This window comes from Crassostrea angulata, unplaced genomic scaffold (assembly GCF_025612915.1).
Source record: "Crassostrea angulata isolate pt1a10 unplaced genomic scaffold, ASM2561291v2 HiC_scaffold_307, whole genome shotgun sequence".
Classification (NCBI taxonomy): Eukaryota; Metazoa; Mollusca; class Bivalvia; order Ostreida; family Ostreidae; genus Magallana; species Magallana angulata.
The window spans coordinates 1-18,807 of record NW_026441860.1 but is presented as its reverse complement, the minus strand read 5'-3'; the positions used below and the strand labels follow the sequence as shown (position 1 = coordinate 18,807).

At 32.2% G+C, this 18,807-nt stretch overlaps 1 protein-coding gene across 1 annotated transcript; it reads right to left on the bottom strand.

Annotated features, from left to right (window-relative positions):
* Nucleotides 1–7,253: 7,253 nt before the first annotated feature.
* LOC128170079 (uncharacterized) lies at nucleotides 7,254–18,749 on the bottom strand. The gene is made up of 4 exons (XM_052836055.1): nucleotides 18,639–18,749; nucleotides 15,002–16,153; nucleotides 14,840–14,867; nucleotides 7,254–9,962 (listed from the first exon to the last, which is right to left on the bottom strand). Exons 1-4 carry the CDS (start codon nucleotides 18,747–18,749, stop codon nucleotides 8,701–8,703), a joined length of 2,553 nt encoding a protein of 850 aa, XP_052692015.1. The 3' UTR covers nucleotides 7,254–8,700.
* Between the last annotated feature and the right edge of the window lie 58 nt (nucleotides 18,750–18,807).

Here is an 18,807-nt window from a genome sequence, read left to right as displayed (position 1 = left end):
ATTGATCGTCTAGAATATGATTTGGGGTGTCATATTGAAGTGTTAGCAGGTTCCATAAATTTTTTTATTAAGGGGATCAGTGGGCAACAAAAAATTACGTTTTTTTCTGCAAAAAAGTATGGTTCCCAGAACTCCTCTTACAACTTTTGGAGTAGCTAAGGGCTGTCCTATAGATGTGCAGTAAGGTTTTAAAAATTTAAATTTCATCCAGGGAGTCAAATAGTAGCAGAAAATTGACGTTTATCACTCCAAACAAATAGATCCTAGAACTCCTCTTATGATTTAATGGATAGACACATTATATCTTGGGATATGGGTTTTTTAAAATTAAATTTAACCCTGAGGCTCATTACCTACATACTGTTTGATGCCCTCAAAGGATCAAGAATATATATGGTTAAGGGGTGGGGATCTCAACCGTTTTCGAGATACATTATGTATTCGTGCACTTCCTGTTCGAGGGGGGGTCACGACCACCCCCGGGGCCCATGACCTACATACTGTTTGAAGCCCCTTGACACAAGGAACAAGAATAAAAAAGCTAAAATTAGTTAATAATGACACTTGTACTTTCTGCAAGAGTGAAGTTGAAACCATTGAACATATTTTCACATCTTGTCTTACTGTACTTGCTATCTGGAATAGTTTAGGTTGGCATATTAACAATACTGTATCAAGGAGAGTTGGTTTTAATGTAATCAATATATCATTCGGAGAGGTTTCTCTCTCAAAGTCAACTTTAGTCATTAACGTTCTAATTTTGTTTACCAAACAGTATATTTTTCAATGTCTTTGTAATAAAAAAATCCAAACATTGCTGGGCTAATGTGTTATTTACATTTTTGATATGAAATTGAAAGTTGTCTAGCAATTAGAAATTCTTCTTTTTACAAAAATATTAAAATATGGGGTGAATAGTAAAATCTTTTCTGTAATATATAAATATACCGGTATACAAGATCTAAAGCAGGAGTCATAAAGTTTTTTTCTGATTGTATAAAATTTATAATATAATTACTTATGATCTATGGTGTGTTTGTGTATGTATGTATGTTTGGCACGCCAAATTCACAAAAATGAGCTAAACATAGTTTCACAGTCGATAAACTAGGTTTACGGAACATTTTTTTACCCCTACCCCCCAGCCTCCTTAAGGAAGATGAATTTTTGTGTCCTATTACTAATTTAGGTTTTTAACCTAAAGTGAAGAAAAGGAATTTAAATAAGCTAACAACGTGCATCTGATTCTGCTGCGTAAAGATGTTACATCGCTATGCAATAAGTAAAAAGTGAAAATGATTGCATGGAACGGTTTTTACCACGCTGTCATGATAAGAAATATAATGTCACGAAAAAATTCAATAAATACTAAGTAGTTTTACTTACGACATTTCCAGTAACTATGCTAAGCGCAGTACTGACGAGGAGAAACAGTACAGGTTCCATTTAAAATGGTTTTCTGTATAAAAAAAAATGTAGTTCTAAAAATAATAAAACAATACATCCTAAGACAATCAAACTATTTTTAACAAAAACTTTTTATTTGAAATATTTACTCTCAATGTCTGCGAATTTGAGGAAACTTTGTCAGTTACGTATCAGTAAATCATTTAAAGATAATACTCATAGATACGGATTATCCTTTTTTTTTTGTGGCCTCGGCATCACACAATTCGATTTTGAGACCATTGTCATAAAAATGATACATTGGTATAGCAGTATGCGTAAAGATCTGTGTTTAATCAACTAAAAGACAATAAAGGTTATCTACTTGTCTAACAAAAACATTAGCTGCATTTAAAACTGAGAGACAGATGATTCTAAATGGATCATGTCATGTGTAATCAGTGTGTAAAACTGATATTTGGGAAGGTAATGATTCTAAGGATATCCCTATGTTTCCGGGTTTTTGGCAACAAACAACCATAAACACCTGTTCTAATGACTGAACGTTCTTACCACAGTATATTTCAAAATTCAAATTGTTTGGTATTAGGACATTCGTATGAAACTAATTCATTCGGTTCAAAGGAATTCAATAACCAAGTGTCAACTGCTAGTATCTTCTAAGATATACAATTAATTACATCATACATCATTTGCAAGGGTTTTTTTATCATCTCGTATTAATATTCTGCCAAACAACAGTTTCTTAAGTCGTTTTACACCGCGAAATGCTATTAACAAATCTTGGCCAAAAATAGTACACTTATTATAACTTAAAAGGTTTATTTTGTCTGTTTTATTTTTTCATTAATGAAGCATTACAATATATCCATACAATGCATTATTTTAAAACAGAAACATGCGTAAACGCACTGTATTTTAATTCTAACATTATGTCCAAAATTAAACACAATAAAATCTATAGCTTTTTTAGTGTGTAAAAAGACTTTTCCAGTCGATGAGCAATGTTTCGACCCAATTATTGTCGATAAGGAAAGAAAACAATACAAGCGTTCACCTAATTTTGAGCGAGATACTTTACTTTAATTAAACTACGAGATTAACTGTCAAATAAACAAGTACATATGCATAAAACCTATCATATCACTAATTGCTATAAAAATGATCATCTTTGATAGAAAAAAAACAAATCTCCGATAAAATTTGACTATGTGCTACACGGTGTTTTAAAACATTTGTTTCAACATGACACAATCTCACACGATCTGACGTTTGTAATGTGTCTTTAACTGTCTGTCTTAAGGAGCGTATTAATGGGAAAATGGTGTCTCTTACAGAACAATTAAAAACTCCGCTTGTATTTCAATATCCATGTACTTGATGAATAGCAAAAATATAGACAAGATTATAGACAAAATCATATAAAGAAAACAAATGCTCACAACTAAGAAAAAACGAACATGTTTTTCGCTGTAAATTATTATGTAAAAACTGCGTAATTTATCTGTGACTTTACTTACCTTCTTTGCAAATCGAAAGAAGATCGGAAAATCCTGTTCCAAGACGTTGCAAACGGAAAAATTGTACAGGTAATTGAAGCTTAATATCTTTCAATAGAAATACTTTACATACATCTGTGATGTATTTCAAAACATCTCTCTGATACAAGAATAGTTTTTATTTGAACATTATGCACAATGCGTGATTCAAAACCTTGAAGCGCCTCGATATTTTGCAAACTAGAATTTAAAAGCATTGTGTTAATTTAAAACTCCAATAGCGTTACGTGACAGATGATATCGTATTGTGGTTTTATGGAGGTATATTTGTGCCATAATGGCACTTTTAAGGCACAGTCTTTCTTAAGTGCCATTTTTAAATATGATGTGTATAATTGTATAAACAAAAACATGTAAAAAAAAATTGTACTTGAGCTGACATGCGCTGATACCCAACAGGTAAAATATGATTTTTTTTTGTTAGTTTGCAAAATGGCGTTAATTAGATCATTTAAGTGACGTCAAATATGAACTGTTATCAAACAAGTATGATAATATCAAAATCAGTGTAATATACATCATCTGTATAATGTTTTATGAAGATTTTATTTTGATACAATACTATTTATACCATCTATCTTGGTTAAGATGGGGGAGGGGGCAGATATTTCACTATATCAAATGTAGTCCTTTAAACCAATACCGGTTGAAACAAGAGGCTAACAGACCTTGTGAGTCACCTTATTACCATATCCCATACACAGACCTGTTGAGGACTGTCATATATGCATTTAATTAGGTTTTATTCCTGAGTAAAACAAAAACTATTATATTACAGTAAAGACCACCACCTCCCTACTTGAAATTTTGCAACAAAGACTATGAGATCTATAACCTTGGAGAAAAACTTTGAGATAATAGAGTACATAGAGACCAAATATTGAAAAAAAAATATATTCAACGGTGCAAGACTTCTTTTTTACTTTCAAGATTATAATTGCTTTTACCTGTCAATATTTTGTAACAGAAAGGAGGGGAAAATGAGCATATGAATACATTGAAACATATGTCTGGACCGGAAATCGAACCCGGGACCCCTGCAACTCTAGTCAGAAGCTCTACTGCTGTGCTACCAAGTCCGATATCCACGGTTCATATAGCCCCGACTAGTACCTTAAATAGTCTTCGCCCTCAAAGATTACCCCAGATTTTTCACCTGACAGGAGTTAATTTGTCATTTCCAGGGGAGGTCACGACACCATCTGTAGTAGGAAAGGAGGAATGAGCAGGTGCATACAATGAAAACATATGACTGGACCGGGAATCGAACCCGGGACCAATACAACTCTAGTCAGAAGCTCTATCATTGAGCTACCAATGCCAATATCCATTGTCAATATAGCCCCAACTATATGGACTTTTTGATATATAAACTAAAGATGGCAAGTTTACATGTTTCATTTAAAACAACCCCCACCCCCATCCCAAGGGGCCTAACAGAGCCCCCCCCCCTCCCCCAGGGCATTCAAACAAAAATTATTGGTATTTGCTTTTTTTTCACTTCACATATTTCACCTGTTCAGTATTACTCCTTCTACTGGAATTTATCAAAAAATCATGGTAAGCATACCTCACATCAGTATTTTTGGCTTTCCACTTTTACTTTTCTATTAATAAGTCTATTTGTTAATTTTGAATCTAAAAAACTGCTTTGGTTGTACTGTTATAATATATATATATATATATATATATATATATATATATATATATATATATATATATATATATATATATATATATATATATATATATATATATATATACCCATAGTGAATGATATAGATATATATAAAGCACAGGGAAATTCACTTTTGTTGGAGCACTACCTCCGCCCCGACCGAGGCATGAACTCACGACCACTGGAACCTAGCAGTTGGCGGCCACTGCGCCCCCTACCCCCCCCCCCCCCCGGCCATCTATGCAACACAAAAATTTTGCTTACGAACGGAACCTATCGCGCTGACCGCAGTCGCTTGAGATACAAGTGGAATACAGTTAAACGACAATTTGAGAGGATCGAAACGATACACAGTGCACACATATATAATGATTTCAGGCCTCGGTCGGGGCGGAGGTGGAGCTCCAACAAAAGTGAATTTCCCTGGGCTTTATATATATCTATATCATTCACTATGGGCAGGTATATGTCAATTTGAGAGTTATTGCAATGATTGTGCTTATTATATATGCGTGTATCTATGCAATGTGTATCGTTCCGATCCTCTGAAATTATCATTTAACTGCTAGGAGAATGGGATCCAGAGGTCGTGAGTTCAAGCCTCGGTCGGGGCGGAGGTGGAGCTGCAACAAAAGTGAATTTCCCTGTGATATATATACCGGTATATATATATATATATATATATATATATATATATATATATATATATATATATATATATATATATATATATATATATATATATATATAAAGAATGACTAGAAAACATGAAGTAGTAAATTTTAATGTTAATTTAAAATTGGAAAAACAAGATGTTCAAATTTAAAAGTTATCTAAATAAGATTGTTAACATAAACTTCATAAACTTATTGTACTGATATCCCTCCTTCCTCCATATGATGTTCTAAAGCTACATTGTTCATATTTAAGATGTCTAAATGATCGTGACCATTTTTAGATTATTTATAACTCCTCGACAAGAAGAATATTTTATAGTATTAAAATTACTCAAATTTCAAAAGTTAATATTTGGATTTTTTATGTGAAAGACAGTTTATGGCAAACATATTTGAAATTTTAAGGTAAAGCTGGTGTGTTGACCATCCAGCCTCCTTGAATTTTACAAAAACAATTCATTACATATGTCATTTCTTTTATTCATAAATATATTTGCAATTTCTTAACTATTAAATATAATGGCTCTCTATATTGTCTGTATCAAGATATTTATGCAGCACATTTCGACGAGTTTTGATAAAATTTCACAAACCTGTGAATGAAGTGAAATCGATGAAAGGAAAAATATTCCAGAAATATCTTCATTGAAACATTATGAATTTTTACGCGGAAAATCACAGGAACGAAAATAGATTTCTATCGGAGAGTTATCATGGGAAATGTTGATATATTTTCTGCATTCGGAAGTCACTTGGAATACATCGTACAATTTTTCAACGTTATCATCCGGGTATTGTTCAAAGCGAAAACCCAATATACCTCTTTAATTTAAATGGACTAAGACACGATTAGACTCAAACTTTTCAAATCTTGTTTTTCTATTTCTAATGTTATACTGATAAATATAGAAGTTTATTATACTATGTCAAAATTTGAAAGTCAAATATCAAATTATAAGCAAGATACAGAGTTCATAATTCTTTGCTTTGTAAACAAAGCTCAATGTTGTCATTTTTACACATGTGTCGTATTGGTGTAAGTTTCAATCAAATGTATCTTCCTTTTGCTGATGATAGTTATTATGATGATATTGAATTATTTTAAATTGTTTTTTACACAAATAGTAATTTTCTATATTATATTTTTTCTATATTATATTTTTAAAGAACTAATAGACCCGAGCTTTGTTTACAGAACAACAAATTCTTACCTCTGTAACTCGCTTTTAACTTGACTTTAACATTCAATACTTTGGTCAATCATTTAAAATGCACTAATTAACCATTTCATACATAAATTAAGCCTTGTATTGAAACCTAATAAGCTAGAAGGGGCCTGTCAAAATTGAACTCTTGAAAATGATTTTATATTTTTGAATGAACATCGTTTGAACCCTGAGGTGTTTATGATTATCGAGTAATTAAGCAAAACGTGAATCGAGGAATCTTGGGTCAGAGTATAACATCTTTAATCTTGTTAAAGATTTTGACACAACTTAAACGAAATTAATAAAGCAGAAATTATTATTTTATACAGATTAGGGAATTATTTACCACGCATTATATTGCATAATCGATATTAAATTCATTGCTTTAACCATAACACTTTCAACAAAACAGGCATATTTGTACACGTATATGTATACCTAAGAATAATATTTATTTAAGCTCTTTATTTGAAATAACATTGTGTACATTATGAAAAAAGACGTCTTTCGGAAACAGACATTTGATTTGTATCACTAAGAAAGTTTAATCTTAAATATTGTTTTATGACAATATCATTTAGAGAAATTATCTTTAAGAGATAACATTTATATGTACATGTATATTTTACGGAAGTTGGCACCTGAAATACAGGTAATATCAATTATCCAAAAACCATTGAGATATACTGGTTGGGACTCAAAATATTCGTTTATTTTCTATGAGACCCATCTCACATGCCAAATATTTTTAGATATATAAGGGCTACAAATAGAATTAATAGTTTTCCTGAAATTATTGCTTATCTTCGGCATGGAAATAGTTTATAATATGCAGAAATCAAACAAATATATTTACGATTTAAACTATTATTTAATTGTAATTTTAATACAGTATGAAGTTGAACATATGAAGTGAGTAAAAAAGTAATATTTAAGTAAAAGTTAACAGAAAAAGTTTGCTTTACTGGTTGCATCAAGTGCCAGTACATATTTAACACAAGATTGCTACAAAAATTTTGAGTAATCAAATTATAATGCAAATAAATAAATGTCAGTAATGCCATTCATCGAAAACTTTGCATACAAATAGACATAAATCAATGTTTCATGTAAAAGTGAAAAAAAGTAGAGGTCACATTTCAAACATATGCGATATTGCATGAAATAAGCTAATCTTGGCAAAAAGAACATGACCCACAAACCATTGAAAATGGCCTAGTTTCAAATATTGAAAATTGTCCCATTATATACTCTATTGAAAATGTGCTTCCTGGAAATGTTTTTCTTTTTTTAATATCTCTCATAGTTTTCTTGTTTAACGTCGTTAAATATGGTGTTATACAATGTCAAGTCTGCTTATTTGCATAAAAATGATCTTGACAGCTTCAAGACGACAACTTTGATGTTCCCGCAAATGTTGTATTTAGTTTTTCTCGATATGAGCGCATTGTTTACGGCTTAATATTGTAAATGTAAATTGATGCTATATCTTTATTTTCTGTAATAAAATTGAGCCGTAATGAATGCGCTCTTGGTGAATTTTACGACTGAATTGAGTAAAACTTCAAGATTTTCCTAGAAAATAGTGAACCGGGTAGGGTTTGGGCAATTAGTGTTCATTTGCAAACATCCGGTGAAAGGAAACTAGTGCATATTTTGAATTGGACTCTGATATAGATGGAAAATATTTCCATTAGAAATGTTCTAAATCTTTGTGTATCTTTTTTTAAAATTAACTTGAAATATTGTTTCTTGACTTCTAAGAAAGATAAGCCAGATATGCCAAAATATGTCGATTGAAATATTTAACAAGAATTATGTTTTTAAACAACATAATGTAGTGCACAAACTATCTTGAAATTTGGCCTGCACTGAAAATCTGGAAACTTTAATAACAGTGCTCTTAATCTACTGAGTTATAAAAAATTTTCATTTTCTTTTCAAAAACCTTCTGCCCCAAAATATAGTAACTAAACTATGTAAATGTGTAATTTTCTTGAAACAATTATATTCAAATACACTTGCATTGTTAAATATAAATATACAGGTAGAATTAATATATGACACAGGATTTTTAGACTAAAGGTGATTCAAAATGGTTACCCAAAAGAGAGGAACGAATCTCTAACATTAATGAGTTGTAAACTATTTGAAAAAATAGAAAGGTTGTGTTAACCCAAATATTTATCAAGAAGTCGAAGCATATTTTGGTCTTCATTGCCGGTTTCTCTAACGTTGTTAGAACCTGTAATGTTTAATAAGTAACGATAGTTTTTTAAAAGATATTCAGCAAACTCGTGGTCATTGTATTTAACTGCTAGTGTTAATACCGAGTTTCCTTGTTTGGTAAGACCTGATAAGTCCACTTCATAGTTTTCACTTCGAAGCATTTCAAAAATCTCAATTTCATTACCCTTGTTGGTGCCCTTACCAGCAACAAAATGTGCACAGTTTTTTTGTGTTTTCATAGCAGCAAGAAAAGGATATATGGACAGGATGTATTTACACATCTCACTTTGAGAATGCAAACAAGCCATGTGAAGTATATTCATGCCTGTGTTGGTTTCTTTGGTCACATCTGCTTTCTTTTTTGATGCAAGATGTTTCATTATGTCGACATTACCACCCCTTGCCGCAAAATGACCAGCATTTCGCCCTTTGTGATCAACAGCATGAAGCAAAGGTGGACATTTTTTGGAAACATATTTACATGTGTCCAAATGTCCATGGTCGCAAGCAATATGTAAAGCGTTTCTATCACTCTCTGACCTGTGTTTAAAGCTGATGTTCTCCTTTCTCAGAAATTTCAATACCTCTAGATTGCCATTTCTTGCTGCATGTAAAGTTGCGTTCCACCCTTCTTTACTCTTTGAAAACATGAGTTCGTGGAAATTCATCGAAACAAACTCGCACATTTCTAATCGGTTATATATGCATGCAATATGAAAGATATTCTGCTCATCGTTTGTGACTGCCCTTGCGTCGATTCCTTTCTCAACAAGTCGCCGAATAATGTCAACTGAACCCGATTCTGCCGCGTAATGACAGGCGTTTTTTCCTTGCGACGATTTTTCGTTTAAGTATTCTTTGAAATCTTCATTTTTCAGAATATTGTCGCAAATATCATAGTTACCATATTTTGAAGCAATGTGAAGAACCGTCATTTGATCATGTGTTTTTCTACATAAGTCAAAATTTTCCGATATCAATGTTGAAAATATTTTAGTTTTCCCCCATTTTGCTGCTCTGTGTAAAACATTCCAGCCATTTCGATCTGACTTCATCAATAAATGCCGCCTTGGACTAATTTCTTTCTTCAAGTGAAATTTAAAGTCCTCTATATTTCCATCTGCGCACGCTTGTAAAATATGATTCATTGAAGCCAAACCTTCGTCTGTCTCCTCCTTATTAGCATCGAAATTTGGGAAAATATCTGATACAAAAAACCAAAATAAAACATATCATTACATGTACTAATTTCAAATTGCTGATATATATATATATATATATATATATATATATATATATATATATATATATATATATATATATATACGAGGGTTGTTCGGAAATTATTGAGACAACTAGAATATTTTCTTTTCTAATTGACGAATTTTGGTGAAAATTGGCATCGACACGGAAGAAACGCCAGCAGATAATAAAACAAAGTAATATTAAAAGAATATTTAATATTTATTTTACGACGGTAGATAAACAAGTCGGTGGTCGGGGTACCCGGCGCAGCCATGAACTCGGAGATTTAACAACTTAAACATCTACTTTATAAGTGTACGTAGAATTACAGTTAATGATAAAAGAAATCAAATTAGATATGTTCATTTTGCTATTCTTTGCGACTAACTTTTGATTAAGTTTCACTGATGTTCGAGTTGAAATACGGATATGGTACACGTATACTAACCAAAAAATAGAAATCTGACAACGACTTTACATTGAATTTTGACGTCAAGGCGGCGCATTGAAAACCGTCAAACTGGTGGGAATCTCAGAAGAAGACCTTTTAAGGCCACGCAATTGCTTAAACAAGAGGCCCATGGGCCACATCGCTCACCTGAGGAACAATAGGTATGATAAAATCAGCTCAATGGATTCATAATACAAACTATCTGGACAATGTACAATAATTCATGTAAATCCTGTATAAATAAAATCCATTTTCCCCTGGATATTCTTATGTTTATAATCATTAGTCCCTTTTCTAACAGGATGATTTTATAGTCATATCAGATGTTGAGTATTGCAGTTCTAAAAAAGATCCCTAACAATAGTTTATATATGGGATATAAACGTACATCAAACTCTTAACCTTCTCGTGAGGCCAAAGAATTGTCCTGGGGCCAAAGTCTTAACAATTATAAAGAATCGTCTGGCTGATTAGTTTCTGAGAAGATTTTTAAAAATTTACCCTATATATTCCTTTGTTAAACTTTGACCCCCCCCCCCTCATTGTGGCCCGATCCTACCCCCTGGGGATCATTATTTTCACAACTTTGAATCTACGCTACCTGAGGATGCTTTCACACAAGTTCCAGCTTTCCTGGCAGATTAGTTTCTGAGAAGAAGATTTTTAAAGATGACTCTGTTTATTCCTATGTAAAACATCGACCTCCCATTGTGGCCCAAACCTACCCCCAGGGGTCATGATATTCACAAATTTGAATTTACACTACCTGAGGACGCTTCCACACAAGTTTTAGCTTTGCCGGCGAATTAGTTTCTGAGAAAAAGATTTTTAAAGATTTACTGTATATATTCCTATGTTAAACTTCGATCCCCCATTGTGGCCCAACCCTACCCCCGGGGGTCATGATTTTCACAACTTTGAATTTACACTACCTGAGGATGCAGCCACACAAGTGTCAGCTTTCCTGGCTGATAAGTTTCTTAGAAGAAGATTTTTAAAGATTAACTGTATATATTCCTATGTTAAACTTCGATCCCCCATTGTGGCCCAACCCTACCCCCGGGGGTCATGATTTTCACAAATTTGAATTTTCACCACATAAGGATGCATCCACACAAGTGTCAGCTTTCCTGGCCAATTAGTTTCTGAGAAGAAGATTTTTAAAGATTTACTTTTTATATTCATATGTTAAACTTCGACCCTCCATTGTGGCCCCACCCTACCCCCAGGGGTCATCATTTTCACATCTTTGAATCTACACTACCTGAGGATGCTTCCACACAAGTTTCAGCTTTCCTGGCCGATTAGTTTCTGAGAAGAGGATTTCTAAAGATTTACTCTATATATTCATTTGTTAAACTTCGACCCCCCATTGTGGCACCATCCTCAGGTGAGCTAAAAAGGTTAAGTTTACTATTCAATAAGTTGGTTTCTGGAAGAACAGATTTTGAAAATTTTCGTAATAAATATTGAAAAATTTTTTTAATTTTTAAAGCGCTAAGCATAGCTCAGCGGTTTATTGTGGTTAGATTTCAACTTCCGGTGCATCGAATAACCGCCCCCTATAAGCAAAAGTATACATCATTTAAACTGGTTAGGGAACCAGTTTCAGGGGTTTATGCACATAACTGCACGGGCTTTTGTGAATCTAATTTACGGGCTATTGTGAAATTAATGTACGGGGCTTACATACATCATTGCAGGGACTGTCATGCAGTGATGAGGAAATATAGTGCGTATACAGAAGCTGAAATGCTATATACATATATCTGTTAAATACATACAGAATCTGGGTTAGCTCTTTTCAGTACTATCAGTATTTTGATTTAATCTTTAGCTTTTAAGATCTGTGTACAAACATAGAATTGTGAGCAAATCTCTGTATCTTGCTTAAAATTCGAAGCTTAACACTCAAATATGGTTAGTAAATAGAAATTGTAAACAATTAAACACAAGAAACATGCACTACATGTATAACAAATAAAGAACACAATTTATTTTTTCTAAATGAATCATATATATATATATATATATATATATATATATATATATATATATATATATATATATATATATATATATATACATGTATATACCTACATATTTCCGTAAGCGATATCAAACTTTATTTAAACTGAATAAACTAGAGAAAATGCCGAGCATCTCAACAAAAACCTATTGCATTAATCTACCATTACGCAAAAGATAATGCCGAATTACCGATAGAATGAATTGTATTTCAGTACTCCTACATCAGAGTTTGCTTAATTTGCGCAGGTAAACAGTTAACGTAACTGTTTGATTTACCGAAGTCTCTGTTTGATTTGATACGTAAAAATCACGAAATACAGACGACAGTTTCCAGGTTACAAAGCATAAATAATGAAAACGAAACGAAAATCAGAACAAGCTAACATCAACGTCATGTGTGAAAACTGTCAACGCATTGAAATATTTAGCCTCAATTTACTTCACAAAATCGGCACCAATATATTTTTCATGTTTCAAAAATTTCCCTTCATACGCGAACTGTTGCACAACAAGCAATTTCATCATAGTCAGATCGACCCTTTTTCGTATAATGTCATGGCTGCTTTAAACAAAGAACCTCGTTTTAGAAGTATGGAATACGAGTCTTGGTAAAATGGGTACGCAAACCCAGGCCGTGGCAAAATAAATGCCGGGGCAGATCGGCAATCGTCAATTCCAAATGCGCATTATTTTGCAGCGATATTTACAGCAAATGCAAATATACTGGTTCATCAAATATCCTGAAATTTTAATGAGATTGGCAGATTAATAACTGCCAATCTTTTGTTTTGCCCAGGCCAAGTCTTGCCTACCCATTTTACCGGATGCCGAATCCGAAGCTATTAAACTGATTGAAACACGCCTTTCCTATTTTATTATTTTCGTAATAACTCAGATTTGAAACAGAATTAGACCTTAATTTTTGCAATTTATATTTTCCTTCCCATAAGGATAATTTATGCTAAACTACGTTGAATTGGAATCAGTAGTTCTTGAGAAGAAGATTTTTAAAATGCACCCCCCTTTTTCTACAGTTTCAAAGTTTTCTCCGCTTTGAATACAGATCGGACTTTTATTTCTGCAATTTATATTCGCCCTCCCATAAGGATGCTTTGTGCCAAATTTGGTTGAAATTGGATAAGCGGTTTTAGAGAAGAAGTTCAAAATGTAAAAAGTTTACAGACGGACAGACAGACGGACAGACGGACGGACAGACGGACGACGGACAAAAAGTGATCAGAATAGCTCACTTGAGCTTTCAGCTCAGGTGAGCTAAAAAACTATACGACGACAAGAAAAGGTATAGAGCTTCAGTTCATCATATTTTTTTCACTGATTGTTTAACTAGAATTAGGCCAAAGGGATTAATTATCAAGTACTTTCGACACGCTAACTGTTGTCAACAGTTCTAAAATATATAAAAAATGACTGCAGGAGACATTCACAGTAATTAGACTTTCGAGTAAAAAAAAACTCGATTTTTCCTTTAAATAAAACCAAGAATGAGAGAAAATGTGAATGATGACATCTTGAAATGAAAACAAAAGATGAGAAATAAAGAATAATTCTTATTTCCGTTCGTTTGTAAGGTGTTTAAAACACATGAGCAATAAGAAGCGTTAAAATGACGTTGCGAAAAGTTTGCGGTTGCGCCGGGTCACCTTACCAGGAATGATCTATTCATGCCATGAAAAAGAAACTTTTCACATTGATAATCTCTATCCTGATTTACTTTTTGGTGAAATTTCAAGAGTTTATCTTTTTTACTAAAAGAATAAGAGAAATTGTCTCAATAATTTCCGAACAACCCTCGTATATTGTTGTCAAAAGACATTTCATAATGATTAGATGTATATTACCTACAACAACAAAAAATGTCTGACATTACAGGTGATTGTTTACATAGCAAAGAAACGTGAGTACTGTATCTCACTTATAACTTAAATGGGCATGGTCTCGGTATGGTCAAATATATTTTTCTATTTTTATTATTTACGTTTTAGAAATGTATCTCTTATGATCAACCATGAATGTCATTTGTAAAATTATAAGCTAGATACATGTATAGAGGCCAAAATTCTTTGTTATCCAAACAAGGCTCTATCCATGTATTTGTTTACATTTGTTCAATAGACCCGGTAAGTGTTCTTTTTCAAGTTGATTTTTCTATCTGCTTATTTGTTTTGAACATAACTTTTGTATCAAAATGTGAAAATAAAACTTGGAAAATAGATTGCAGCCATGTCCCTTTAATAAAGTTTTAAAAAAGGAAATCATTTTAAGCCTGGATCAACATCATTTAAGCCTCTACACGTCAATACAAAAAGCAACATAAAAAATATGTTAATGCTTACCTTTAATCGTCTCTTCTTTTGTTGGTATCTATATAACAATATTGATGAATACTTAAGATTTTTTTTTACAAAGAAGCAATTTAACAAAACGTCATAAATCGATTTCAAATAATGGATAATGATATGTTTAACTTATAAGAAAATTATATAAAAATAGTCTACCCAGCATATTTTGTTGTCGACATAATGCTTTTCTTTAAATGTGCACTTCTCGCAAATTACATTTGAGACTGGAAACTTTTCCTTTGCAATAAAGGAATTGTCATCTTCGGCATTTAACATCCCATTTTGGCATTTATATCCAATTTCATACCAGTATTTTTTATAATCTCCTATTTTTTCTTCAACAGATCGTTGTACGTCCCCAAGAATTTCTGTTGCAATTGATCCTGTCTTTCCTGGAATCCTGACCTGCACCTGAATCTGGAATTTGCAAAGACAAACTACGACTATATACTGTCGAAAAGAAAAACATGCGACGTTTTCATAAAAACAGTTTTGGTCACGTGCTTGCAAAATTGACCACTCTGGTATTTTCAGGCATTTCAAAATTACGCCATAAAATAGATCCAGCGGCGATTGTCGGTTTTTGTCAAATTGAAAACAAAGAATAGAAGATGTTATGTAAGCACTGTCGTCGTTTTCAAAATTTCTCTTGTTCATGCTTGGGATATAATACTTTTCTGCACCATATGTTGCTAATAATCCTAACTGTTCCATGCATGATAATATTTCTGCTTTATGAGAAAGGTATGTTTTCCCTTTCTCTCCTTGGTTTTCCCAAATTTCTCGAAGCTCTTGATCCTCTATTTCTCCGGTATTCTGAAAATGTGAACGCTGGATGTCAGTAGTTGCTATTTTTACTTTGTATGTAACGATACATTTAAATGCATCGACTAACCACTGAATATCGAGAATAATAATTTCCTTTAAGCTGCACTCATCAAAGTACAACAAATTGCCAACTCTATGCAGGAAGAGCAACATTTCTGTAATTTCACTATCATTCATCCTAAATTCTTTGCTTAATCTTTTGTTGTAATTTGACAAAGTGTCTCTAGAAATTATTCTTCGTGTTTTTTCTCTTTGCAAGATTTGTTCAAATATTGCCCAAACAGGTCGAATGTGTTTTTCAGAATATTCAGGATCCTGGACAAGACGAGCAATACATGTTTTAATTTGTACTAAATCCTCTAGTTTGGATCCTTTCTTTGGGAATCCGATAGCATATCTTCGGTCTTCATGCAGATGCCGTCGAAGATGAGGATGCTGATCGTACTTGGCAAAAAATTCTCGGAAAAACTTACGACATTCCTAAAAAAGAAATAGTACTTCAGGAAAACTAATTAAGCTATGGAAGGTTCTAATTTGATAAATATCTACGATTTTATATGTAAGTTATAATGTTTGCATTCTTACAAAATTACCTTAATTTATAGACGGAAATTGGTCTTGTAATCAGTGTATAGACATTTGCAAATTCTAAATCACAAACTTATGATTCCAAAAAAGATTGTATAAATAACTGTATATATACTGTAGCTTAATTAAACAAAACCCCAAAAATAGCATTGTTTCAATAAAAGGCTATGTGAAGTTGTTTTTGTATATTGTTAAAAGTGTTCAAATTTAATAGACAGTTACATTATTGGTATCGATGACATGTTTCTCAAACATTTTCTCTTTTAAGATCCCTTATGAAAGAATTATAGGCTAATTTTAATGGTCATTTTGACAAAACTAACGCCATACTCGTAAAGAACAATACATTTCTTCAGAATTTGCATTACTTATTATTGTAAAAATATTTGCTGGACAAATTTATGATTTTATATCGTCATTTTTTTTCCATTTAACGAGGCCGAGTACAGAACGAGTACGCACGCTTTTGCGCAGCGTTTCATTTGTATTGTGACGTCATCTTTTTGCTTTGTTGACGCCATGGCGTGATAGTTTCAACTGCAGATATTCAGCGAAATTTGTTGAAAATAGCTCGTTTGATGCGTAAAATTGATATTATATTGTGGATTAAACATAAATGTTTCGAAGTATAAGCTATTTTTGGGCTCGGGTCGAAAACGTGAAGAGGGTTCAGCAAGCCTAGCCCTCTGTCACGTTTTCTTAACCCGCCTAAATATCGATTAATTCATTTATTTTAAGACATTAACCATGTATTTATATTAATGAACCTTAATATGTGATGTTATATATTTATATTTATTACTTAAATATGTCTGAATGTTTTAATAATAATATAAAGTTCACCATTTCCGTCTTTGTCAAACAAAAAATAGTTATTATCTGACAAACTGAGAAATTTGGCATACAAAAAATAACTCTGATAAGACCCCTGGAACAAACCAGGAGGTAAAAGGTTTTTTTTATTTGACCATTTGATGCCTTTTAGCAATAACTTTAATATGTAGAACAGAAAAAGAAATCTCTAGGGCAGAAGTTTAAAAAATGTGCAAAATTGGTACATTTCAAGCTAAATCCCATAGGGTCCTATGTTAAAATTTAACAAACTTTGAGATGACCCCTTAAACAAACGGTGTGGTAAATGTCTTATTTTTTTATCTTAAAAAATTAATAATATCAGTAGAAATTATTGTAAAAAATTTCATTCAAAAATCTAGGGCAGAACAAATTAGACCCGGCCTCGTTAAGAGACTTAAAGAGAGAATGTTGAAATTCGACAGTTCGCAATTTTTACGTATTTACCGCCATTTTTTTAAAGATCAGCATATTTTTCAGTCTCAGCACACCTTAGATTGAATAAAATACTGTGCAGTACTTATTTATAATATGTAGTTTGTTTCCTTTATTTATAATTCTTAAAAAGAAAATTATAAAATTTGACTATGGGCAATTTTGATCGCCATTTAGATCTTATTGATGCCATTTTTGTCATAGCCAGCATATTTATTTTCAGACTAAGCACGCCTCAATTATGCAAAACACTTTGCTCGATTTCATTATTATTGTTTCTCTCATTCGTTTTTCCTATTTGAGAAACTTTATGAAAAACATGAAATCTGGCTGTCTGCCATTTTGAATCCCCATTTTGACCTAATTATTATGGACCAGAGGAGACTTTTAGAGAATAGACGTTTGGTTGTCCACCATATGCATTTTGAATTATTGACCTACTTAACGCTATTTTTTTTCACGAGCCCGGCATATTTTTGTTTCAGACACAGCACACTTTAATCATGATAAAAAAAACATACTGAACTAAATTGTAATTATTTGCCGTCTAATTTTTTTTTCGACCTAATGAAACCATATTTATAAAGCAAATATGAAGATCGTTTAAAAACTACGTACGTAGACGCATTTTAAAATTAAAAACTAATATATCTTTTATTCTTATTCCTTCTTATCACAAATATTGCCGTTGTGATATCGTAGATCTGTAGGTATTAGGCATGACAAAATGATGGCATGAAAATGTATTAATCCCAACATTTAAATCTGCAAGTATTAGTTTTTAATCACGTTCTCGTTATTGTTCTAAAATTACAAATCTGATGAAACCTTAGGAAAAACAATTTTAAAAAATCCTGATGTTATCCGGTGTATTCATATTCAAAAATGACATCAAGCGAGTGCGCGAAGCAGCGCACCTGGGTAAGTATAGCGGTTTGAAAATTACAATTTAATGTATGACAAACATTAAGATATATGTGGTGAATAGGTGACTATTTTTGAAGTGAGGTAAATAAGCTTTATAAATGACACAAAATTGCTAATTTTTACTTTAAAATATTCGTTATAACTTGTCTGCGTTTCGACTTACCTCCAGTGATTTATTTTCTGCATGAGTGCCAACTAGTATAACTGGTGTTTTGGTATCACTAAAACTGTCGATTGATGTTAGCCAAAAGTTGTAGGAATCTAAAAGGCACATATATATATATATATATATATATATATATATATATATATATATATATATATATATATAT

Coding starts and splice junctions, on each gene's coding strand:
- LOC128170079 (XM_052836055.1), bottom strand. CDS start 18,749: ATGTGCCTTTTAGATTCCTACAACTTTTGGCTAACATCAATCGACAGT. Junction 14,868..15,001: donor TCGACAACAAAATATGCTGG/GTAGACTATTTT, acceptor ATTGTTATATAG/ATACCAACAAAAGAAGAGAC. Junction 9,963..14,839: donor AAAAGAAGAGACGATTAAAG/GTAAGCATTAAC, acceptor TTTTTGTATCAG/ATATTTTCCCAAATTTCGAT.